The following is a 25,777-nucleotide window of genomic DNA, read 5'->3' as shown; positions in this document are numbered from 1 at the left end:
CTTCCCCCATGTAGAAATGTTACTCAAGAAAACAGAGTTAGATGCAAAGATGGGTACCTCCCCCTCCCTTCCCACATACGATCATCATCACTTTGGAAAGCTGGCACGACGACTTCATCAGTGAGGAAAATTATCTGCCTGGGCACACAATTATAAAGGAGCTGGCAACCAATGTGCTGCCTATGTTGTAATAAAAGCAGCAGGAGATCTATGAGGCTGGTTGTGGGGGTGGGAAAAGAATCACTGCAGCAGTTGTGCAAGAGCCCAGTGTGATAATGATGCTGGCCATGTGTCATTCACTTATGCTGCCCATTCATAAGACCGTCTTCATATCTGTCACATTCTTTTGGGATAACAGGGATGTAAGAGAATGTGAAACGATATGTTATCCTCATAAGACAAACATGCACATGGTTAAAATATCAAGGGCAATGGCAAGGACTCATTGGCCATGTGCACAGTGAGCTAGGAGTCTCATGCACATTCCTAAAGAGTCTCTGCCACAGAAAGTGCTATCACTGTTGACTTACACTTGGCATCCTTCCCCAGGCACTGATCTCTCCTATCACCAGAAAGGTTGGGGTGAAACACAAGTGAAGGAGGAGTAGGCATCTTGCACTGCTTCCAGCTACTTTGTCTGGCTTGTGACAACTGTTAGGGTAATGATATGGATTTTGGATGGTGGGGTAACAATATGGAATCTGGGGGTACTGGGTGTGTAGCTGAATGAAGGTTTTTTCCTGTGTCTCAGCAAAAAACTGCTGGTCACAAGGCTAGCTGAGATATTAAAAGCAACTAACTTAGCTAATGCTTAAATAAGCGGGTTCTTAACAAAAGGGTAGGGCGCAAAATGCATGATGTGTTAAAAATAGAATAGCCCACCAACTAATGTCAGGAAACACAAGCAGAAATACAGCCTTGGAGATGGGGAAGTCAGCAAGAAAACTAGCAAGAACCAGCGAGAAACCACTGGTGACCAAGAGAAGATAGGGGTCAAAGTCTTACGCATGCACTCTTAGCGGAGATGCATGTAAATGAATGAAATGCATAGGCAATACCATGCTAAGGAAGCAAACAGTAAACAGAGCTAGAGCTTGAGATAGGAGGAGAAATGGGTAGAACTGAAGGTAGAACAAGGGCGGAACAAATGCTAATATGTATGAACCAAGGTGTATAAATGTTAGAAAAAAATGTGGTTCAGGGCTGCTCCCCATGTTCATGGACTGGGTGTCTGTGAGGGAGCTCACCCGAAGCTGTCTCCATTCTGAATAAAGCTGTTGCGAGCAAGGTGTGCTGGTGTTTGCTCCCTGCTCTGCTCTGGCTAATGAGTACCAGGATCCATGAGCAATTGGACCATCGTCTTCCTAGTTGTTGGACGCCGCATAGAGTCGGAGTCTAATAACAAACATTTCTTTTGCACGTGGCCACTGATTTTGGGCGCCCAACTTGAGACACATAGGGATGGCAGGTTAAGCATGTAAACCTAAGGCATCCACAAACAGACTTTGGATTTGTCCCTTTTCCTTCAGTCTCCAGAAAATCCAAGCCAGAATTCTTTAGCAGCAAACACTAAATTCAAAGTGTGTGTGTGTGTGGGTGGGTGTCTGTGCGTGCACACACAGGAGGATCAGCCTAAGCAAAGAAGGAATTTTGTGTGCATGTCCAACTTCCTTAAGATATCATTTAAAAATTTGGACGGTTCTGAAATGACTGAGACTCACAAAAGACATTAGTATGCAGTCATTGGCTTTGGCCTCTTACTCCAACACCTCCAGAGTGGCATCGACCATGAAAAAACAATTGTGTTTGTAGAAAGGGAATAAATAGTTTAGGGAGGAAGCCCATTTGGAAGTCCTCATGTTAGTGTTTTGATTTGAGTGGACTGTGGTTGGCAGTAACGTATACCAAATCTCAGTGCATCATTTAATTAGACAGACAAGGTTCCTTGGGTGAATTTGATATCTTTTATTAGACCAACCCAAATGTTAATTAAATTAATCATTTAATTAGAGTTATGTGGTGTCTGACCAGTATAGTATTCTCTGTGCCCTCAGCCATAGAACAGCTTCATGTCCATGGTGACTTTTCATTGAGGGTTGAAAGCTAGTTCAGTTTTTGGGACCCTTCATTGCTATAGAAAAGCTGCATTTTGACCTAGCATGGCAACAAGCTGCAAACCATGGGTCAAACTGAGAGTGGGTATAAATAGTGGTATAGGCTTAATGCCAGGAGACAGAATGGGAAGATGTGGCTGCACATCTTCAGTCTCTGCCTCTATTTTTTTCCTGACTCATACTTTTCTCCACAAGCAACAGGGCCAGAAAAATACTTTGTTTTTTAAAAAGAAAGGTGAGAGTCTCACGTAATTGAATAACTCCAGGAGTAAGAGCTTTAAGAGGAATACAACAGATATGGCAAGACTTGCAAAAGCTGTCAGCATGACCAAGCAAATCTGAGCAATTTCTCTGTGACTTGACCAGCTTATCCTCATTTCCACAGGTCTTGCCGTGATGACATCCTATAGATTATCTTTCATTTCTTGTTAATTGTATTTCAACTTGCTGTATTGGCCATGCAAATTTTAAAATAACTCAATGACTGCTCCATGTGAGTCATAATCTATGAATAAATGTCTAGAAATGAGCCATTTTCATTTTCTGGTATTGGAACAAGTTACGGGGGATTTTTAGTAGAAAATTCAATGGGTCTAAATAGCCTCTCTCATCTTCTTGGTTGTTGATCAGTGTAACCCGATGTTTTGCTTGGATGGGAAATAGATTTTACAAGGCTCTTGTATGCCTGTCTGTGTCTGGAATATAGACTCCTTATGTTTGCCTTTTGTGTGTGTCTGTGTGTGCGTGTGCATGGGTACAGAGTGTTCTGGGTAGAGAAGTAGTATATACAGGAAGGACTAGATGTCTCAGTAGATTACGAGTGGGATAGCAATGATTCTTGCATTCTTGACATAGCCACAGTTTTAAGTTCTGTGAGCTGCCACATACCCTACTGGACTCACCCCCCTGTGAAACAAATGTTTGTTCTGCAGACCTACCTGCTATATAACCTATACAGATCCCTTAGGGCAGTAGTTTTCAACCTTTTTTTCATTTGCAGACTGCTAAAAAATTTTGATTGGAGGTGCAGACCCCTTTGAATTGTAAGTGTGGGTATTCACAGAGTTTTGATTGATCATAGTTATCTTTTGTGGACCCCCAGGGTCTGTGGATGACAGGTTGAAAACCCCTGCCTTAGGGCACTAAGTCTAGCCCTTTAGCTTTAAATCACTTGAGCTAAAACTGCTGGGTCTATCATTCTTCCTCTGGATACAGCCACTTCAGGACAAACCACACAACTCTTCCCAGCACTTAGCCTTTCCGCTGGAGGAAGCAGAGGGTAGTTTCAAAGTTTGCCTCTTCTAGCAGCAGGGATGCTGCAGTATCTGGGTGGTTTTTTTAAAGCCTTCCCCAGCCAAAGTCAAGGAAAGACCATACGTCTAGTGCTGGCTCTGTTAATTTTAAAAGGATTTGCATGGTGAACATTTATTGTAATTACATTCTGTCTGTGCTGGTGACGCTTGGGAGCAGTGAGCCAAAAGTACCTTGGTCTGAGAATGTGCATTTGCTGGAGAATGGTGACATGGCTTGAAAGCCTTCACAGTAGCTTGCACTGCAGTTCACATTCATATCATTTTATATGTGTAATGAATGGCCAGGCTCTTCAGGAAAAATAACCCAGTCTAATCTCTTTCAGGGCCAATGGGAAATGCAGTGTATCCAGATGGGGAACAAACTAGATAGATATTGTTATGAGAAATTCCCTGGGGTGCTGCATCTTGCCCCAGGGTATGACTGGGATAAGGGAAGAGGTGGTAACAAGTGAAACACCCTTCATGAAATCATCTATAACCCCTATGTGATGTAGAGAGTGCCTGTCCTTGTTCAGGAAACAAATGAGGGCAGGTTGTTGAGCAGTAACTCCAGGAGCTCCTACTTACGTTTAAGATAAACATGATCTACCTGTGTGCTTTTGTATGCTCCTGGTTTGCGTGCTTAATTTCATAGATTTCATAGACATTAGGGCTGGAAGGGACCTTGGAAGATCATCAAGTCCAGCCCCCTGCCTGAGGGGCAGAAAGTCAGCTGGGGTCATAGGATCCCAGCAAGAAAAACATCCAGGTTTCTCTTGAAGGCGTTCAAAGTAGGTGCTTGAACCACCCCCAGTGGCAGGCTATTCCAGACCTTGGGGGCTCAGACAGTAAAGAAGTTCTTCCTTATGTCCAGCCTGAAATGGTCTTGCAGGAATTTATAACCATTCGATCTTGTAATCCCTTGGGGTGCTCTGGTGAACAAATGTTCCCCCAGGTCCTGGTGAACACTCCTGATAAACTTATAGGTGGCCACTAGATCACCCCTGAGCCTGCGCTTTTCCAGGCTTAAAAGTCCCTGGCTCTCAGCCTCTTATCATAAGGTTCGTTTTCCAACCTCTGATCATGCGTGTGGCTCTTCTCTGCACTCTCTCAAGCTTCTCCACATCCTTGTTGAATTGTGGAGTCCAAAACTGGATGCAGTACTCCAGCTGCGGCCTCACCAAGGCCGAGTACAACGGGAGAATGATGTCCTGGGACTTGCATGAGAAGCATCTATGGATGCAAGCCAGCGTTTGCTCGCTTTACTAGCTGCAGCATCACATTGCAGGCTCATGTTCATCTTGTGGTCAATCCTGACCCCAAGTCCCTCTTGTCTGTAGTGCTAGTCAGCATAGCACTGCCAAGCCTATAGACATGCTGCAGGCTTTTCCTCCCAAGGTGGAGAACTTTGCATTTTTCGGTGTTAAACACCATCAGGTTCTTGTCCGCCCATTTACAGAGCCTGTTAAGGTCAGCCTGGATTACACCCCTGTCCTCAGGTGTGGATGTTTACCCCAAAGTTTGGCATCATCGGCGAACTTGGCCAGTCCGCTTCTGACTCCAATGTCCACATCATTAATGAAGAGGTTGAACAAAATAGGTCCAAGGACAGAGCCTTGAGGGACCCCACTGGTCACAGGTCACCATGATGATTGACTTCCATCAACCACCACCCTCTGGATCTGACCACAGAGCCAGTTCCCCAGGCAGTGGATCATGGCGGACCCAAGGCCACAGTTGGCCAGTTTTGCCAAAAGGTGATCATGGGATACCAGATCGAAGCCTTTTTTAAAGTCGAGATATATGACATTAATCTCTTCCCCTTTGTCCAGGTGATAGGTCACCTGGTTGTAAAAGGAAATGAGATTGGTCAAGCACAACCTACCCGCAACAAACCTGCGCTGGCTGTCCTTCAGGGTGTTGCCATCTGCCGGTCCATTAAGAAAGGCCTTCTTGAGATGTGTTTCACCCTTTTAGAGACCTCTAGGGAATGAAATGCTTATCCATATGGGCTGACGTTCCTTGGATTTTGTACCTGAAAAAATAACATGCAAGGTAAGCCTGGGAGCAGTAACCATTGTCTCACCAGGGCTGGTGATACCCCGATTGGTAGAAGACTTCTTGGTCCTTTGTGGAATTGTAATTTCTCTGTTTCTGTAGTCTAGGTGTTTCTTAAGTGAAACACAGGGGTTTGTGCAGGCAGGGCAGGCAGGGTAGGGGCTTGGCCAAGTCTACCCACTCCAAGTCCAGTAAGGTCTTTCTAGCAGCCCACATAGATTGTGAATCCTCTTAAACACAGTAGAGAATGGGATATCTTCCTTTGTGTGTGTGTGTCCACTGAAATGAAAAATTATCATCTGTGTTGGGTTGAAATGTCCCTAGAAATATAAGATACTCTGTTCTGTTCTTACTTTTGAGAGGCAGTGTTTTTGGATACTCAGCTGTGCCTGTTTAATTAGGAAATCTTGCTAGAAGAGGCTGTTTCCCAAATTTTCCATCCATTCCTGATTTCATGCAAAGCAGGAATTCCACCAGAAAAGCCCCAGTAAGAAATGCAACACAGAAAGAGATGAATGAGTCACTTAGTCTTGTTTTTTGCCACCCAACACTGAAAACATTGAAATGCACAGAGAAAGTGCAGGGGCAAGTAGAAATGGAAGAGAAAAAATATTCACATAATGTTTTCCAGCATTCTCAGCTTTCAGCACTGAAAAAACTAGTCACTGGCCATGATGGGATTAGAAGAGGAGCTGAACAGCCAACAATGGCAAAAGAACAGGTTAGGGACTATTTAGAAAATCTGGATGTATGCAAATCCATGGGGCTGCATGGGATGCACCCAAGACTGTAAGGGAGTTGGCCGATGTGATTGCAGAGCCACTGGTCATCATCTTTGAAAACTCATGGTGATCAGGAGAGGTCCTGGGCAATTGGAAGCTAGCAAATATAGTGTCCATATTTAAGAAAGGGAAAAAGGAGAGAACTACAGGCTGGCCAGTAGCTGGAAAAGTCATGGACCAGGTCCTCAAAGAATGCATTTCTAAGCACTTGGAGGAGAAGAAGATGATTAGGAACAGTCAGCAAGGATTCACCAAGGACAGGTCATGCCTGGCCAACCAAATTGCCTTCTGTGATGAGATGACCAGCTCTGTGAATGAAGGAAGACCAGAGAATGTGGTATAACTTGACTTGAGCCAGGCTTTTGATACAGTCTCCCATAACATTCTTACAGACAAGCTATGGATGTATGGGTTGGATGAATGGACTATAAGGTGGACAGAAAACAGGCTCAGAGGGTAGTAGTCAATGACTCAATGTCTAGTTGGGAGCCAGTATTCAGTGGAGTGCCCCAGGGATTGGTCCTGGAGCCAATTTTGTTCAATAGTTTTATCAACGACCTGGAAGATGGGATGGAGTGCACCCTCGGCAAGTTTGCAGATGACACCAAGCTGGGGGCAGTAGTAGATACAGTGGAGGGTGGGGTTAGGATTCAGAGGGACCTAGACAAATTGGAGGAATGGACCAAAAGAAATCTCATAAAGTTCAACAAGGACAAGTGCAAAGTCCTGCACTTAGGATGGAAAAATCCCATGCACAAATATAGGCTGGGAGTTGACTAGCTGAGCAGCAACCCTGCAGAAAAGGACCTTGAAGTTACAGTGGACAATAAGCTGAATGTGAGCCAACAGCGTGCCCTTGTTCACAAGAAAGCTAATGGCATACTGGGCTGCATTGGTAGGAGTGTTGCCAGTAGATCAAGGGAAGTGATTATTCCCCTCTAGTCAGCATTGGTGAGACCACATCTGGAGTACTGTGTCCAGTTTTGGACCCCCACTACAGAAAGGACGTGGACAAATTGGAGAGTCCAGAGGATGGCAACAAAAATGGTGAGGGGGCTGTGGGATATGACTTATGAAGAAAGACTAAGGGAACTGGGTTTATTTAGTCTGGAGAAGAGGAGACTGAGGGGATTTAATAGTAGCCTTCAACTACCTGAGGGGGATTCAAAAGAGGATGGAGCTGGGCTGTTCTCAGTAGTGGCAGATGACAGAACAAGGAGCAATGGTCCCAAGTTGCAACAAGGGAAGTTTAGGTTGGATATTAGGAAGAATTTTCTCACTAGGACAGTAGTAAAACACTGGAACAGGTTACCAGAGAGGTGGTGGAAGTTCCATCCTTGGAGGTTTTCAAAACCCAGCTAGGCAAAGTTTTGGCTGGGATGATCTAGTTGGGGATGGTCCTGCTTTGAGCAGGGGGTTGGACTAGATGTGACCTCCTGAGGTCCCTTCCCTCATTTTCTATGATTCAGTGATTCTAAGAGGGCTGATTCCTAGCAAGGCTTAGCCCACTAAACCATTTTGAGCAGAACATTGAGCAGAAAAATGAGAAACGCAACACTTGCCCTGTCTTATTTATTACTAATTCCTTTAACAGACACACTAGGTTTCAAATAGCTTAAAGCATTTTATTTTCCATACTTATCCTTTTTTTAACTACAAATACAAAATGTAACTACAAAGGGTAATGTAGCCATTTGCAAAAGTAAACTCAAATAATGATGCCACATAAATTGCCTCCCCCCCAAATTAGAAACACAGAAAAATACCTTTCTATATTAACAGAGCAACAGAATTACACTGAAAAATGCATTCTTCATGTTTGACATAAATAAAAAACACCTAAACAGCAATCAGAATAGAAAAGCAGTAAGCCAGCCTCTTTTCTAGAAAGGATCTATTTTCATAGAAGCAAATAATGCTAGTGAAAGAATCATATCTTAGAAAATACAAACTATGTGCACAATTGCCTTATGAAACATTTCTCATGTTATTTATCTTTTGCATTGATTTCAGCAACCAATAACTACATTACACATCTGGTCTGGAGTGGACGCTTTTCTTGCAAATCCTCCCCAGCTGTGCTTTTGTGGGAACAGATGTTTAACTGTGAAATAAAATCAGAGATGTGAACAAAGGGAACCTCTTCAAAAATTAACCCCATTCTAACAACTTTTGGCCCTGCTGTCTTGCCTTCTATTACTGTACTTCAGGAAAAATCTTCAATTGGAGTAGGATCCGAACCTTTGCTCACAATGTATAATCCACAAGATTATATAATCTGCAAGATTAGAAGTAGAATTGGCTGAGAAAGGGAAGCAAGCCTATTTTACAAACAGAAATGCAGAATTTTCACTTAAAATTAATTTTATATATTTGGGAAAAACACAACAAAAAAATTGATAGAGAACGATAGCCTTTCTTTTTTTTTAACTTTTTGATAGAAAAATGTGGAACAGGAATTTAAGAAGAAAGACGCAGTGTGTCTACTCAATGAAATGCCACATCTTTTGGGGAAAGATATATTTTCTTTAAAAAAAGAAAATAAAAAAGTAAAAGTATCTTGACCAAAAAGATTTTTTTTACCCACAAATATTTCATTTTGGTTGGGCAAATAAGCCTTTTTTTTTTTTAAACAGAAATATCCACATGGTCTGTTTAGCTGCCATTCTTTCTTTTAAATGCCAGGAACCATCATTTTAGTTTCAAGGACAGTTAGAAATGTGAGTTGGAAAAATAGCAGCTTCTCCTTCACTGCCTGGTGTGTGATCTACTTTATTTCTGCTCACTTTAATCATGCCCCCCTTTTTTTTTACTGCATTTCCCTCCCTTTAGCTCTGCAGAGCCAGACCTGAAGGGAGGAGTTGTCTCTGGCTCCTGCGGTAGCACGGTAGCTGATTGCTATGTTTCAATTTGCTACATGTGTGCTAACTTGCCCAAGGCCTCCACGTTGTATGGATGTCCATGATGGCCTAATTTTGCTTTCTGGACATTTATTATTGGTATGGAAGGACTTATAAGGGAAGACTCTCAGATTGCCTGATAAGACAGGCTGGGTATCCCATTAAGAGACATCCTTTAATTTGCCAGCTGAGCACATCTGGAACGGGAATTAATAAACATTGGAGCATGTACGTTTTTTTACAGTCATTTAAGAGTGCAACCCTACATGGGTATCTAGGAGGAACTTGCCAGACTGGGAGCAGGAACAGCCTCAATCAATAAGCAAAGAAATGGATTCAAGAAGGAAGGAGGAAGGTACCATGTTGACACGTGATTGCAGCCCCTTGAGGGGCCTATTATATTTAAAGATCACCTCACACAAGAAATTATTGTTCCAGGGCTGTTGCCCTAACAGTTGGTAAGGAGGTCAATCCAGGTGGAAGGTTATTTATTAAAAAATAGTGCTTTTCTTTTTTTAATCAATCACAAATTATTCAGATATTTATCCAGCACTCTCCATTTTGAGACTGGCACGCAGAATGACATTTCAGGGCTTTGGGTAATTTTTCTGTTGACTTTTGGACCTTTTTAATCAGGGATGATCCTGTCTTGAGCAAGGGCCTGGACTAGATGACCTTGTGAGGTCCCTTCCTGTCTCTCTCTCTTCTGATCCTAATATTCAAATAAGAACTAAAGTCTTTCAGGTAGCATAAAGCATCAGCTCATTAACTGGATCATTTATGGCCAGACTGTGATTCTGTAAGAACCTAGGATGGTGAGCATTTACACAGGTAGTTGCCCATGGACATGATGACTTCAACAAGTGCTCGCCAATGCACATAAAGGTTCAAATTGCTACTACAACTTGTAAGTGTTCGCTAGTGCAAGGGCCCTTGTCAAAGGCCTTACTTAGGCATGTAAGTGCTTACCGCAAATGTAAGGTTCACCTCATGGATCCCTTAGTTTTATTTTTAATTAAAATAAACTTGGGCCAGTGCCCGTTTCAGTGAGCATTGGTGCCTGTTCAAGGATATGTTTCCCACACACCTTCTATTTCTGGGTAGCAGCAACACACTGAGTCCCTGGCAGTTACAGATTGTACTTTATTTTCCTAGTTGTTGTTGCATCATCTCATTGCCTGTTTAAATCCTACTTTTCTTGTTAGGCTGGTACAAGTCCTGTTGCATAGAGCTTTCATTTTCCTTGAATAAAATGACATTTGGTCCCACAAACTACTTTTAAGATGCCAGTGCTCCAAGGTAGCTTTGATGTTGCTTAAGTAACAATGTTATTTGGGGAATTTTATAGGTTTTTAGTAAGTAGTGAAGTCCCATTGGAATAAATAAGGGTTTTGCAATGACTGTTTCAATAAGAACGTTGTATTTGATAATAAAAAAACCCAAAAAACAAACAAACCAAAAATCCCATGCGCATAAAATTCAGAGGAGAGCCTTGGCTTAGCTGAAGTCCTGAGCAAAATTCTCATTAACTTTAATGGGTTTAGTGCTACAGAAAACTGACCTGATGGTACCAGCAAGAGGCAAGTCTAGTGAATACAGGTGCTGTGAAAGCACAGCCCATTCTCTTACTCTATACAGAACTCGACAAGTGAAAAATCAGGCCTGGCCTGCTCAATTCTTGATGTTCAGTTCATTCCCCCAGTTAGCTGAGGGGTGCTTTTATGATGCAAGCATAGATTGTGTCCATGATGTGAAACTAGGCCCAATTCCTGAGTTTAGGGATGTTGCCAACATCGCCTACTGGAGCAGGGGTTTGCAGCTGGGGAACACTTAGATACTGTACGGAGGATGACCCTTCAGTAACTAGACAAGGGAGAGTGCTGTGGTGTATATCTGAGAGGAGAATACTGAGCTGCTTGTGCACAGGATTCAATAATAGAAATCAGAGGTTTTAATAAAAGTAGTATAAGGTTCCAAATGTGATCCAAAGACAATTGAAGTCAGTGTAAGACTCCTGTAACTTTCAAGGACTTTGGATCAGGGCCTTGATTTGCTATACACTTAGAGCTCTACCTAGACCTCCTTCAGTAGGACCCTCAGCAGTTAAAACAAATACCTCCTCCTTCTGCTGTAATCCACGGGAGTGAGCGGAAGTGAGCCAGAGGAACAACATTTGGATATAATCAGAGCGTTGGCTCAGGCCTGTCTCTGGTGCGAAAAGGATTATTCTGAATGAACAGCGTCCCACTACTGTCCTTAACCCAACATGCATTCTGTTTACTAATGGTTTGTCATGTGCGTTACTGGAGCATGTAGGGATATGTCTGCTCAGCTACCTTGGTGTTCCAGGTGGCAATGGGATAAGATGGGCCATGCTGCTTCACACATGCTCCCTCTCACGTGTTTGTGCAGTGCTGTGCTAACTAGCTCGCTCTTTCAGCAGGGCTAATTAGCCTGCCTCAGTGCTGCACTAAGACAGCTAATCTGGTTCCAGTTCATTATGCAGATCAGAATGGCACGTTTCAGCCTGGCCTCACCTGGCATGGCAAGCTAGCAGTATAAACAGGCCCTACAAGTTCTGTCCTGAACCAGGAGTCCATGGTGTTCAGTGCTGTACAGATAACAAAGGGGTAATCTCTGTCCAATGACTTTACGATTTGATCTATGAGAAACAGATGGAGCACAAGGAAAAGTGTTGCACAAGTCAGTGCAAGAGGCAGTGATCATAGCACCTGGGCAACCTAAATGCCATGAAGCTTTTTTCTAGGCATCAAGACAACAGAGATTTGAAGAAGGATACTGAGAAAGCTTTGCAGGGGTTTGTGGGAAGCAATGGGAAAGATGGGACAAGTGAGTGATGGGGACGGGCACCCTGGGCTTGTTAGAGGCACAAATCAACCTGCTGGGACAGTAGACAAGATGAGAGGCTGGAAAGGACTTTGAAAATGAAATCCAAGGTCCCATGAACATGAATGTGTGGCATGTTTCAGCATGGCATTGCCTGGCATGGCAAGGTAGCAGTATAAACAGGCCCTGATGTAGTGTAGCAAGGCTGCCACATGCCACAGCAAATGCAGACATGTATACACAGCAGTGGTTTTGGTATGACCCTAACTTTAAAGAAAACACAACCCCAAAGGAACATGCTGAAATAACCTGACAAAAAATGGTTAAAGCGTTAAAAAGTCAGGAAATACTCACATGAAAGTGGCTGCTCTGTCCTTACCTCACTTAATCACTTCTGAAAGAGATTGGCGTAGGGAGGCAGCTCCTGGGCTAGGCCTGGGAAATCAGATCCAAACGCCTTCAAACCCTGGAACAAAGTCTGCCAAAAATCCAAGCCCCCGGTTTGGAGCTGAGCCCCTCTAACCCAGTTCCTGAATGAGATCCTGGACCTACACTGAAAACAAATGAAGGAGCTCATTGTCTGAACTTTGTGCACTGTAATGCCAAGGCACTGCTGAGTAAGTCAGGGAGGTGCAGTAGGTTAGAGAGAGGGGGTAGATACAGTAGACCTATATTCAGTATATAGTCTACTCCCCAGCCTATTTTTTCCTGCACTCATCCACACCCCTGCATTGCAGCACTCACACCTACTGCACTCACACCTACTCTGCTCCTTCACTGTGGCGAGCTATGATCTTTCTCCCTTTCCTGTTTCCAGGATGTTCTTGGTGCCTTCATATGTGACATTAGGGCCAAATGAGAATTTAGACACAGGCAGGCTCAGGCTCACTATGCCTAACATGCACGTGCCTTGTTCTGGGAGAGTGAATCCACAGACCCAGGTTAGGCACCTAAGCTACTTACATTTTAAATAGAGAGCATTAGATGCCTTGGATTGGGTTTCACAGCCCCAGAGCACTGAGTAGAAGAATACCTAAAGCAGTCCATTGATAAGATATCCTGGAGAAGAGGGATGCATCTGAAGTCTGTCATCTCTCCTGGACTTCAGCAATGACTGAGTCTAGAATTGGCAGTTTGAAACCTGCCCCTAAACATAAGACACCTCCTTTATCCTTTCAGGTATGGGCAACTCTCTGGCTTCCTTCTTTTCAAGGATAGCCAGTGGTGGGGCCACCTCCTTTTGCCTAATGATCTGTTGCTTAGGGCACTCTACCTGGAAGTGAGGCACCTGGATTTTAGGCCCTGAACAGTCTGAAGGAGTTCAAGTCCACCTCTCCCAGGATAATGCCCTAACCACCAAGCAATGGGCTAAGCCAAAATGGACTTCCATGAAACAAGTGGAAGAGTAAGGAGCCAAAGAGAGAATAAGAGGGAGCATGATTCAGTAGCCCAGTGAGGTGGATATTACAACCCTCTTGGGCCAGAGTGGGGCCTGAGTGCCAGTCCCTGCTCCTAGGTGTGCACAGCACTTTGCATGCAGCAGTCACTGGGTAAGATGCAAAAACAGCTTTGAGAACAGGGACCAGAACTCAGGTCTTCCATTTTGTGAGCAAGTGAGTCCGAAGGTGATCATGCAGAGGGTCAACATAGGTACCACCACAGGCCACGTTCTAGGATGAGTGGTTATGGGCGCAATGATGTCAGGTTCGGTGTGCTCCGAGCATATCTACCCCACCAGGTCCCACTGGACAGTTATGCAGGGTTTGAACACCTGAATGTTTGGCACAAACAACATGGCGATAAGTTCTAAGCATGTGCAGAAGCTAAACCTTGGGGCCCTAAGTACATTTCTCCCAGAGAACTTGGGCCTCTCAGATGCCCAAGCTGCACTTAGGGTGAAAGAGGGATGTCTGAATTGCAGCCCACAAAACTTCTGCCCAGCCACTTCTAGGTGTCTAAGCCTTTTTTTGGATCTAGCCCTTAGGCAATAGATAAAGTGCTGGGAGCTGATGCTTACAGATGTGAGCCTTAAGGACCTACAGTAAAATAGGTACATTTTATAGGATCAAAAATGTGTTGTGCAAGTGGCTTTTCTGTGCAGCTCTACATCAGCTGTTCATACTTTCCCTGTAAACAGGGTCACAAGGGACTGAAGACTGCAATGAAAGGGAAAAAAAGCATCTGTAAGCTGAACTGATAAGATAGTATACCTTCTGCTCCCCATCACTCCTTGTCACTCTCCCAAACTAATGCATACAACAACACTTATCCTTAATGGTCACTGATACAGCTCTGAATGTTTTAAATTATGATGTGCAGTGAATATGCAGGACATTTCTTGGGGTCTGAGAATGTACTTGCCTTTGAGATTGGCTACCTTGGCTATAATCAGTTGCTGTTAGCACAGGGAAGTCAAATGAAGTCACTTTTGTGTTGTAGACAGAATATTCAGGCAACTGAAATGAATTATGGGCAGCACCTAGCACAAAGGACTCCTGGTCCCTGACTGCGGTGCTTTTACACTATAATTAATACTAATTGCACTCAAGCACACACTGCTGATGAAATAACTAGACCCAGAGGCTGATTCTGGAAAGAAATCAAAATATTATTGGTTTTCACTTTACAGGACCAATAACCAGTCACTAAAGTGATAACAATGTACCTCTCTAAAATGAATACACAAAAGCAAAGTTTATTTGTGCAACAGTATAACATCACAGAGACATATGAGATTTTATGTACATGTCATTATCAAGCAGACTATGGGTATCCACAGTGCAGTAACTGACCCTTTTATGATAGAAAAGAAGTTGAAGAAATTGTTTGATTTTTTTTTTTGTAAGACGGAGATTTTATGCATCCAAGTATTTGCTAGAAGAGCACACGGAGGACACCAACAAAGGCAAAAGAGTGAGGGTGAATAGTAAAGGACTGATGTGTGTCACTCTGGGGAGCCACGTGAGTTGTAGGAACATAAGGACCTGATGGTGCAAAGACACACGCACATGCTCAACTTTATATACGCTCTGGGCCCTTCTGACATGCTACCATGCATAAAATTAAGCACACACTTTAATCTTGGTAGGTTTGGGGCCTCAATCTCCCACAGGAATATCCCCCCCTCAAATCTGTGCAGTGAGTCTTGATTCCCAGAGCTCTGGGCAGGGATCAAAAATAGCCAACAGAGGTGAGAATTGCTATGTGCATCTGAAAGGAGAATTCTGCCCTTCGCATGCAACATGCAGACGAACAAGCAGAGATCAGAGCCTCTTACAAATCCACCTCTTACGATCAAGGATTAGTAATTCTCAGTTCTGGGCCTAGAGGGTAAGTACAGGGAGTTGGTGGAAGTAGCTTAGGGAACCGTCTGGGCAAGATGCACTAATGACACATATCTGAGCCGCGGAAAGGCAATGAACTGAACAGAAACGGGAGGTACGGTAGATTGAAGCTAAATAGGAAACAAACAAACAAACAAGAGCTGCATCAAATTAAGGGACATGCCTAAAAGGGAATGTAGCAAAGCAGGAGGCTGTCATTTAGTCTCATTAGAGCTGATGCCACTGTTCTGCTCTCCCAGACAAAAGCTCCCTCATGGCCTTGCCTGCGTTCCCATGAATATCATTCACTGTTTTGTGTACGAGATGTGTGGCCATGCCTGCTAGGCTGATGTGCAGGGGCTCTGCAGAAACTCTAGTCTGGGAGGCATGTTGGCTGATTTCAAGCCTCAGTTTGTTGAGGGCCTGTTTTGCAGCAGGCTCTCAGATGTGCAGTATCTGTGGAGCTCCCCGTGATGGGTTGGAACTCATAAATGTGGTGTTATCAGTGCATGCATAGACTGCTATTCAGGATGGCTATCAGGGACCATGGAGCAAGAAGACGTGTCATGTAAACAGGAACCAAAGACAAGCTTGAGCCCATCCCACCTGGGTGCCTGCATTCTGGCGTCTCTTTGATCACTTACTGCCTTTTACTTAATTCTTTAAACCTCTGACCTTGTCTTTCTGTTAAGATGCTAATTGTTTCTTCCCGCTAATATAGCATCCTGAACTCCCCAAACACTGACCTCGGAGTCCCAATAATAATTACTTCTCCACGAGCAGCTTTAATCTGAGGACAGAAACAGTCTTAAAGGGGCATCAATTAGATATATTTTATACAAACACCTGTATAGCATTCCTGCCACCTTAGCATACTGAAAATATTCCTCTGCAGTGTACTCCTGCTGTTTATTTCTCACACTTCAGTTTGGTTGGACAATCAAAAATAACCAAGATTAGTTTCTTGTTTTGTATATTTTGATTCAGTTTCATGCGAAGGTCCTCAGTGTTGCAATATTTGGGTGCAAACACTGCTGGGAAATGGTTATTTATTTAAAACATCTGTTCCACTAGCAGAAAGCTAATCCACAAAGATATTTCCAATGGTCACAGATTTGGTAAAACTCTTGTGCATACAAACTCTCAATTATTTCTGCTGATCTTAGCACAATGCAGGGTGCCCCACACTGTCAATTATTTAATGTTACAAAAGAAATCCACATTCCAGCCAACTCATTCCTTCTCCCAAACAGCGGCTCTAAGTTTAAATAAAGATGTCTTGGCATTCCAGTTAATTGAAAGTGAATCCTACACTTGTGCAGGTGGTTGGATTAGCTGGCTCATGAAGCCCTTCCCAACAATGCAGTTCTATGATTTGGTACTTTCATCTCTCCTATTACTCTGCAGAGGCCAGACAAAGCAAATGGGCCCAAATCAACTTATCCAGGGGATTTCAGAGGGCCTTAAAAACTGATATATCCATTGTCAAATTTGATGTGCCATTTCTTAAAGCCTCTCGACTTTCCCATGAGGTAGGTAGTGGAGCCAGGGGCTGGGGGGGGGAGGGGGAGGGGAGGTGTGGAAGGGAGGGCAGATAATGTAAACAGAGGCAGGAAAAAATACTCATGGCCTATTGGCAGAGGAAGTGAGCATCACAACTTGTAGCTATGCCAGTGGGAGCTGGAGTCATTCTTTAATCTAGCATGAGGCCTTTGATGACTTGCCCAGGGTCATCATGCAAACTAGTGGCAGGCCTGGGAATAGTAGCTAGGAGCCCTGATGTCCTTTCCTGGGTCTAGTAATTGAAGTACAGTGCAGATCTCACGGGCTTGTTCTGTACATGCCCCACCCCCCCCTTTGCTTCCATTGATGTCCATGGGAGTTTTGAACTTGGTTTGTGTAGCAGTGCTGCAAATTCAGTTCTCAGCTCACTCAAATCTAGTTGCACTAGGATTTTTGTAGTGGTTGAACTAGGCTTCCCTCACTGGAGTAACTGGATATACAGAAGTGTGAGATTAGAATCAAGCTTTGCCTAATAGCAAGTTTGCCCACCCAGACCATGGACAAGTCAGCTTGCCATTCCTCCCATCTGTCTTCTCCTCTTGCTTAACTAGTCTCTCTTCCCTGCTCATTTCTTTACTTTTCTCTCTGATTCTTCTGCCTTCCCCACCTGTCCAGCTCATTTGGTTCAGATACCCCAACTCCTTCTCTTCCAGACTTTCCCTCATGTAGGAATTCTTAAATGGCCTTTTGGCACTTTATCTTCATCACCTACAGCCACAGCTGGGCACAGTTGGGCATGTGGAGCAGGGCATTTGGTGACCACTAGTCAATGAAACAGTTTGTAGCATGTCTACACAGCAAAATGAAGGCATGACCTGACCATAGCTTGTACTTACCTACCAAGCTGGAATGAGTAACATAGCAGTGAGGATGCAGCAGCATAGACTTTAAATATGTGCTAGTACCAGGTTATAAGCTCTTCAGAGACCCCGTGGTTGCTAACTTGTGCTAAAGCACATGCTGCTGGGTCTTTACTGCTATCCTTACCCGTGCTAGCTAGATATATTACCACATGTTGTGATCAACCTTTATTTTGCCACACAGACATATGTTTAGAGTAGTTCTTAGATTATACTAAAATAAGCTAGAGGTTAAACCTGCTGGTCCAGAATTGGGAGAACACAAAGATGTGTAAAGGGATGTCTGCACAGGAAACTACTCCCTGAAGTTTGGCTTTCAATTGAAATTAAAGCAAGGCACACAAGGCAAGACCGAGCCATCACAGAATGCAGGTATATCTTTCTATGTTTCTGAAAGCTGCTCTCCGCTTCAGACAGACACAGCCAACGTTCTCAGAATCTTGATGGCAATAGATATCTTTGGAAATGAGGACAAAAACTTATTTTTGCATAGAAACTCCAATGTGACTTTTGGGCTTATTCTAGGTTTCAGCTGTCTGCCAAGACCTTGAAATCCACTGCAAAGATCCAGGGCATTAATGTGAGAGGATGTTGCTGCACCAAGCTGATCATCATCTAATGCCCTTCTTAAAACAAAGCATGGCTGTTGCAGTTCTTTGCAGGGCACCTTTGATGTTTTAGAGAAATAATAGCAACCCTCTCCCTCACCTTGGCAAGCAGCTTGTGGTGCTCTTCAAATGACCAATGACAGTATCTTAAACATAACAGAAGAAAAATGACTTTACAGTTGTTTCCTAGATTAGTTAGTGGTTCATCTCTGGCCTCATAATAAAACATTCGCTTTTTTGGGTTCATACTCTGTTTGATTTTTCTTGTGGAAAGCTTCAATTTCCAGCTCATTGGCCAGTTTCTTAGCATCAGTAAGGATGCATGTGAGTCCTTTATCACAGTGGTAGTTTACAAGGAAATCCTTCAAGTCATAGTTTGATCAGAATTTACATTGTTGTCTTAAGCATTTTATGGGTGGTGCTGCCTTCATAGGGCATATCATACTGAAGTACCACACTGTGCAAAGATTTCAAATTACAGATTTTGTGAGCCAACAATGCAGTATTGCTTTGAGTTTTGGCTGCTGTGGGTCCCTTTAGGTTTAAAGTCTTGGCAATGGATAATGAAGTATCATAGACTTCTGAAAGTTGGCACCAAAATACATGGATCCCATCAATTTGGCTATCCCTTGTTGTTTCACTTAAAGGTTTTGGAAATAGGTTAATCGCATGTTGGTGCATAACATCCTAAAGTTACTGTGAGACTGTGGAAACCCCCACAAATGCTTTGATCCATATAAAAAAGTACTGCAACTTCAATGCAATAACTTGCACCAATGTTGAATACAAGATTAAAAGAAAGCACATTGTTCAGGACCGAAAAAAATGCTCTCTTGCTAAAGTCCCAAATTCTCTCCACTGTTTGCCTTTCATAGTTGTCCCACTACCATAGCCTTGACCACTCAGATCACTGAATGAAATCTCCATTTCTTTTGACTGTTCAAGAAGAGGTTCTGTCATTCTACTGTCAGTGGAGTATGTCATGCTCAAAAACCCAACAAAGTGTTTTTGGATTGTCTCTCTGCCTGGTTTCCATTGTGTCTTCCACACAAACAGATCTAACAATCAGTGGCATTTGCTCTCGTTTACTAATGGCTTAGATGCAGTCAAGTGTAATAGGATAACTCTTGGCAGGTTTCAAAGCAGAAATAATTTCCTTGTTGATCATGTTCCCAAGAATTTGAATATTTTCAGTGTATATTCACCCAGGTAATGATCATGACTTTTTTGAGGTAATTTGTTGAAGATGTTCTTCTATCCTCAGAATCCTCAGACCGCGTGTCCGAAGAAACTCCACAACTCTCAAAAACTTCCTATTGTGGGATGAATAGAGCTTGTCTGGTGAATCCTGTGAGGGAATGTTTCTTTTATTCCGTGGAGTCTGGTGAGATAAAAAGTCTTTCCAAATCAGCTTGCCAGGGCTCCATCAGAGAGTTAATTTGGCACTGTTTCTTTTAATTCTCTCTTCTTTGTACAGTCCTGTTTCAAACTAAATTCTCTCTCTCCAGGTATGATACTTGTTCATATGATCTCTGGATTTCTCATATTTTGCTAGGCTACTCTGTTTTTCTAGTGTCAAGCACCATTCCTGATTAAATCAACTCCAGAATTAGACACCTTGTAGCAGACGCAATAAGAAGGATCAGTTGAAGTAGAATAGATAAACCCATCTCATTTTCAACCTTCTCCGTTTGAAATCTGCCATGAGAAATGGAAAGCTAAACCTTTTCTTCCATTGCTATACATAAGGGAACCCTACCATCTGTTTGGAGCAATCTGGCATTCAGACGGAAATGGCAAATTCTGTACTGGACTACCACTCCTGTTGAAGTTAATGAAAATACCATCTACAGAAAACACAGTGTAGCATCAACCAATCCACCCTGCACCAATAATGGTATCTTCAGTAGAAAAGTCCTAGGCTTAAAATGACCACATCAAAGTACCTTCAAGTATTTACCAGGTCACTGCACCAATGTTGTTGTTCCAAGCATTAGTTAAAGCATGAGTCAAATTCTGTCTTCAGTTATATCTGGTATAAATCTGGAGTAACGCTGGTGTAGTCAAGGGAGTTTCTCCAGTTTATACTAGTTGTACCTGAAAGAAGAATCTGGCCCAATCTTCACCACGGGCTTGATTCTGTCACCGCATGCTCTAGTTGCACTGACTACCTACTTTTGTGAAGTCCCATTGATTAAAATGAGACAACTCATTGCAAAACATTCTTCTGTCCCATTCTATGTGAGTTAGGGGTTCCCACTCTGCTACCATAAGACATTTTGTTCCCTAGACCCTTATGCATGACTGTTTAGGGCAGATTTTGCTAAAGGCACAATCCCTCTCCCTTTGAAACCAATGGAAAAGCTCCCGTGAACCTCAATGCTGTGCAGATCAGATTCGTTTATACACAACACCATACCAGTACATGTTCTACTGCATAGCTTGACAAATCATATCCAAAGAAATGCTTCTCAACTGTTATAAAGGTAAACAAAGCCAAGATGTACCCATAAACTCCATTATAGAAGTGATTGTCCTAACAGTAATGACGAGCGGATAACAGAATGATTAGGATGTTAATTTGCAACTTAGAAGACCAGGGTGGAACACTCAATTCCTTGCTCTTCTGTGGACTTGTGTGTGACCTTGGTCAAGTCACTTAAATGCAGATTCTCAAAGGCAATTAATTTCCATTGAAATCCAACTCCCATCGAGTTAAATGGGAACTAGGCACCTAGACTCTTCCAAAAGTCTTGCCAGGTGCCTAAATGCCTTTTAAAATCTGCCCCCTTAGCTCCCATTCTGTAAAACAGAGAGAACAGAGAATCCCTGCCTCACAGGGGTTGTGAGGATAATAAATAGAAAATTGTGAGGCACTAGTACACTACAACAATTGGGACCACAGACAGAATAAGAATTAGAGCCACATGTATCCCTTTTTTTCCTCTTTTCCCAAAATCCTGTTAACAACTTTCTTCTCTGGCAGAAGGGCAGGGGGTGGGGTGGCAGGGAGTGATGTCTACTTCAGAACCAGATGTCCATGTTCGAAGCACCTCTTCAGGACTCTTATGTTTTCTTTATGAAGTAATCGCTCCTGCAAGAGTTTAATTTTTTTATATATTCTCCTTTATGAAAAATTAAAACAAACAGCATGATTGTGGCTTAAAGCTTTTTATGGCCGTGACTGTTGTAACTAATATCGAAAGAAGAGCTAAACATCCATATTGATCAAGTGACTTGCATGCAACTAGATTTTATCTGCTAGGTTTGGTGATATAAGGGGGATCCAACCATTTTGGGAATGGAAAGCAACTAAAAATGGAGCAATAGTCTTAGTGATGCTCTCAGAGTGTGAGAACAGTGCAGAGCAGTAGCCCTTGACTGACTAGGCCAAGCAGCAAAATTAGCAATAGTGCCTGTCAAATAATTGTTTCACTCAAGGCCTCAGAAGCTTTTGGGTCATTGCATGCTACGGACCTCTTTCTGCTCCAAAATGTGGAACTCTGAACACTTACAAGGATGAATTTAGCCCTGAGAAAGCCTGAAGCATTTTTCTGTAGCAAAGGCAAAGATACCCTTAGTAGTTAAACTCTTGTATGCACAGTCTGGGCTTACAAGTTTTGGGTAGGTCACATTTGTGGGTCCACTCCTAGTCACCTCTCTAGTACAGAATCCTCAAAGGTCAATGTATAGGTCAGGAATTAGTGATACCCTGTCAGTTATGAATTACTTCATTTGTGCCCCACCAGCATACATTCAATGTCAATCTTGAATAATCTTCCAGAGATGGTGCACTTACATGCATTGTTTTGCATTGGAGGATGTTGAACTGGGACTGTAGAGGCTGGTGCTGATTCTGGTGCTGTAGACAGCAAATACAGAAGAATAGGGAACTCTTGTGACTGGGCTGTACTTGAATAGACAGTCCAGCTTCATTAGTCAGATTCAAAGACTGCTTCCTAAAAGAGCTTGCATGCAATATCATAAGCAAGTACACATTGGTAGAACATGAAGCATTCTGATGTACAGTGTACTCGTATCATGTCAGTTATCATGCTGTATAGATCTTACCCCAGAGTTTCAAGGCTCTACTGCCTTGCTCAAAAGCTCTCGGGCTGGAGCTGGTGCCTTCCACCTGACCGTGAGCCTGCAGGTGTATGCTGCATTCCATATGTGTTTTGCATGATACAGTGGTTTACAGAGATGTAGCTAAGGAAATGCTTCAGTTAGCAGATGTAATATGAACAACCTAAACAGGCATAATTAATAGAGGCAAATTCATTTTTCAGGGCATTTCCTTAAATCTATGATTTCGCAACTTAGACTGATTAGCAAACTATTTCAGTGTGTGTGTAAATGCTTTGGTGACAAGTGATGGGCTTAAATATAGTAAGGTAAACTCTGCCCTGCTTTGCACCCCATGTTACCTAAGGTACCAGGATCAGATGCAGGTCTCTTATACTAATGTCAATTAGAAGCATCTCCAGTGGCATAATGAAGAGACTGGTAATGTGTATCAGTATGAATGAGAACATGAGAAGGTGTGTATCAATTTAAAATGTGTCCTCTGTGGAATCTGGGATGGATTATATCAAATGGAAGCTGTCTGAATGCTGGCTGGTTGAAGGAAGACCAAAGAAATAAAAATGAATAAAACTTATACTGAATAAATAGAAAAGGATGCTAATGATTGGCTCAGTTTAAGACTATAAAAAAGTATTTAAAAAAAGCAGGCAGGCACACATACACACAACTGGCAGCCTGAGCTGTGTTACTAAAATATCCTTGTGTGTGGAAACTGAAATAATTGATAAAAGCTGGGATTTCACTCATTTTGCACCACAAAACCTGATTGATCAGATTCACCTATCAGCTGGCACGTGCTGGGATGCCTCTCCAGTTTGGGTTGTTGTAAGCACAGCAGAGAAATGTAGATATTCTGACAAACTTTTTTCCCTGACACACAGAGTATATCTGTGTAGCTATTTTCATAAGTTGTTTTTAAAAAAAATAAAACCTCCTTTTGGAAGATAAGGGCAAAAATTCAAGCCTAAACTTCCTGACAGAGTTGCTTGAAAATGCTACAATCTTCAGCAACCGCTGCTCAATTTCAGCAACATCCCTTCGGTCAAAACAAAAACGAAAACCCTATAATCAGTCCACATTGGCCATGTGGTATAGCAGAAATGAAGTCACTGAACTTGATGCTGTAACAGTGTTTGCCTGTGTCTCCACTGAAAGTAAAAGTTTGGCAATAATATTAAGCTGTGTCAATGCACTGATGAAATGGCAGGAATTTGTTCTTCAATGCCACTGATTCCATTTCTTAGCTTGGTCAAACTCTGAAACAAACTGTTTGCCATGCTGATGTGGCCTCTCTCTAACTCTTACTGCAGGGATGCTTTTCTTTTTATTACCATTACTGATTTTTTCTTAATAGATATGGGTTAAACATCCACTCACTCAGCATGCTAGCAGTGTGGCAATCAGTTGTTGAGAAAAGCATCCAGATTACAGCTATGTCTGGGTGCTTGGAATGTGTGTATGTGTGCCAATGCACTCCAGATACAGTGAAATAAGAACGGGAATTGCCTTGATTTCTAAGGGATGTGGACACTGGACACCATGGTTTAATACTGATGGCTGTTTTCATTCCAAACTAATGTTGGTACTACCTCATATCAATTTTCCTCCATTGTCTTCTCCTGGAAAACATTAACGAGACTCTAAAGTGGGCACTGTGACATTCAGATGGTGCAATACCACCCTCCTTTCTTCATGAATGTCCCCTTGTCCTTTCACTTCAAGGGAACGCCAAGTTGAGAATCTGTTCATCTTCTTAAGCCAAGACTGTTGCAATGAATCACATGTGGCCACTGGTTCCTTACTTGGAAAATCACTGTCTGCTCTTACACTATCTATATGTGCAGTAATGTTTCTTGTGTTGGCAGCAATATCTCAGCAATTTGACATCTACTTATGGAATTCTGTCACCTTCCTTTTACATTGTAAAGTGAAGCAGAATTTGGTAACAGAGAATGCCCCGTTTTAAACCAGGAGGAAGTTTTCCCCCAAACTCTAACGCAGCATCAGACAGCACTTGAAATACAGTATTTCATGTGAGTTGGACCTCTAACCATTAATTGGTTGTTTCAGCTCAGTTCAGGTGGAGGGCACAGGCAGGGAAGGAAGGGATATTTCTCAGGATATGCCCCCTTTCTGGTCCCGCATGAATCACTTACTGTCTGCTATCCTGACATACTGGCGCCCCATCCAGACAATTCTTGCATGTCCTTGGGAAAAAGAGTAAGACCACTCTGAGTAGGAAAATGATTTAAAAATGCCTTCAGATGCCTTTTCACTTCTTTTTATTTAACTCCATAAATATTTTCATAAGGCTCAGTGTCTTTACAACACTTTTTAAACACTTTTTTTGTTTTATACACACAACTTTGACACTTGTTTGACAGGGTCAAACAGTCCAGTATAAACAAAATAATAAAACTGGCAAGTGCGGATCAGCGGATCAGCTGGGTTACCAAAATCCCATTTTTTTTCTTTTTTGCTCTTACTGTTAAAACCCCCAAAGCACTAAAATATCAGTATTTGGCTTCAAACTAGAATTTTAAAAACCTTTTTTTTTTTTTTTTTTTTTTTTTTTTTAAATTCTCTGCTACAAATCCCCATCATCCTAGTGCCTTTAAACTCTTACGGACTCTTCTTTTCTTCTCCAGGAAAAATAAGCTTGGTGATGCCATGCAGAACTTACAATAGCTACTAAATATACATGTTCCCTGAAATGTAGCTGCAATGAGAAGATGACAGAGCATAAAGAGAACAAAACCAGAAACCCAAAGCACCACAGTGTACTATCAATAACATTGCACTGGATGGCTGGTGCCCATCCAAGAACTGAAACAATTTTCAAATATATTTTTCTATGTATTATTTTCTATTTACAACTGTAAGATGCACCTAGGTTGGTTCTTGTTTGATCTTATCTGGAGAGAGTAGGGAGGTGAAAGTCTTGAACTTAGATCCTTTGCTCTAGTATCTGCCAGGTCAAGGGGTAACGAGCATCATTTACTTCGGGAAGCGGGATTTTTTTTTATATAGGTTTTATAGTTTCAGCTGGAGAAATCCTGTTTACATTTAGGTTTTTTACAACGCTCTTGTTGCATCACACATGGAAGTTATGGGGGTTCCTCCTGTCTGGCTTGGAAATGAAAGCCTCTATAACATACTCAGTCAAAATTACTCCTAATTTGATCAGATCTAATCTGTTTCCAGAGTTTTCAAACACGCAAGACAGCCCAACCCTGCTCCCTGTTGGAAAATCAAGAGCAGGTTGTAAAAGTGGGTCCCAGTGCTGGTTCTTCTGTGTATTAGTGCTTCATTTCTTGCAGCAACTTTGCAACTTATGGAGGGAA

General features: G+C 42.5%; 1 protein-coding gene across 3 annotated transcripts in view; it reads right to left on the bottom strand.

Annotated features, from left to right (window-relative positions):
• Window positions 1-16,862: 16,862 nt before the first annotated feature.
• Window positions 16,863-25,777, bottom strand: part of ARHGEF9 (Cdc42 guanine nucleotide exchange factor 9) — a 156,286-nt gene continuing 147,371 nt past the window's right edge. For all 3 annotated transcript variants that reach the window (XM_025213793.1, XM_025213794.1, XM_025213796.1), the window contains exons 11-13: window positions 24,590-24,640; window positions 22,147-22,209; window positions 16,863-21,441 (exon numbers count right to left, since the gene is read on the bottom strand). In XM_025213793.1, coding sequence (XP_025069578.1) covers window positions 21,414-21,441; window positions 22,147-22,209; window positions 24,590-24,640 — 142 coding nt within the window. In that variant the 3' untranslated portion in view covers window positions 16,863-21,413. The remainder of the gene's footprint in view (window positions 21,442-22,146; window positions 22,210-24,589; window positions 24,641-25,777) is intronic.

Source organism: Alligator sinensis, unplaced genomic scaffold, assembly GCF_000455745.1.
Source record: "Alligator sinensis unplaced genomic scaffold, ASM45574v1 scaffold626_1, whole genome shotgun sequence".
NCBI lineage: Eukaryota > Metazoa > Chordata > Crocodylia > Alligatoridae > Alligator > Alligator sinensis.
Note: the sequence above shows the minus strand (reverse complement) of the source record. Positions and strands in the feature narration are given on the sequence as shown.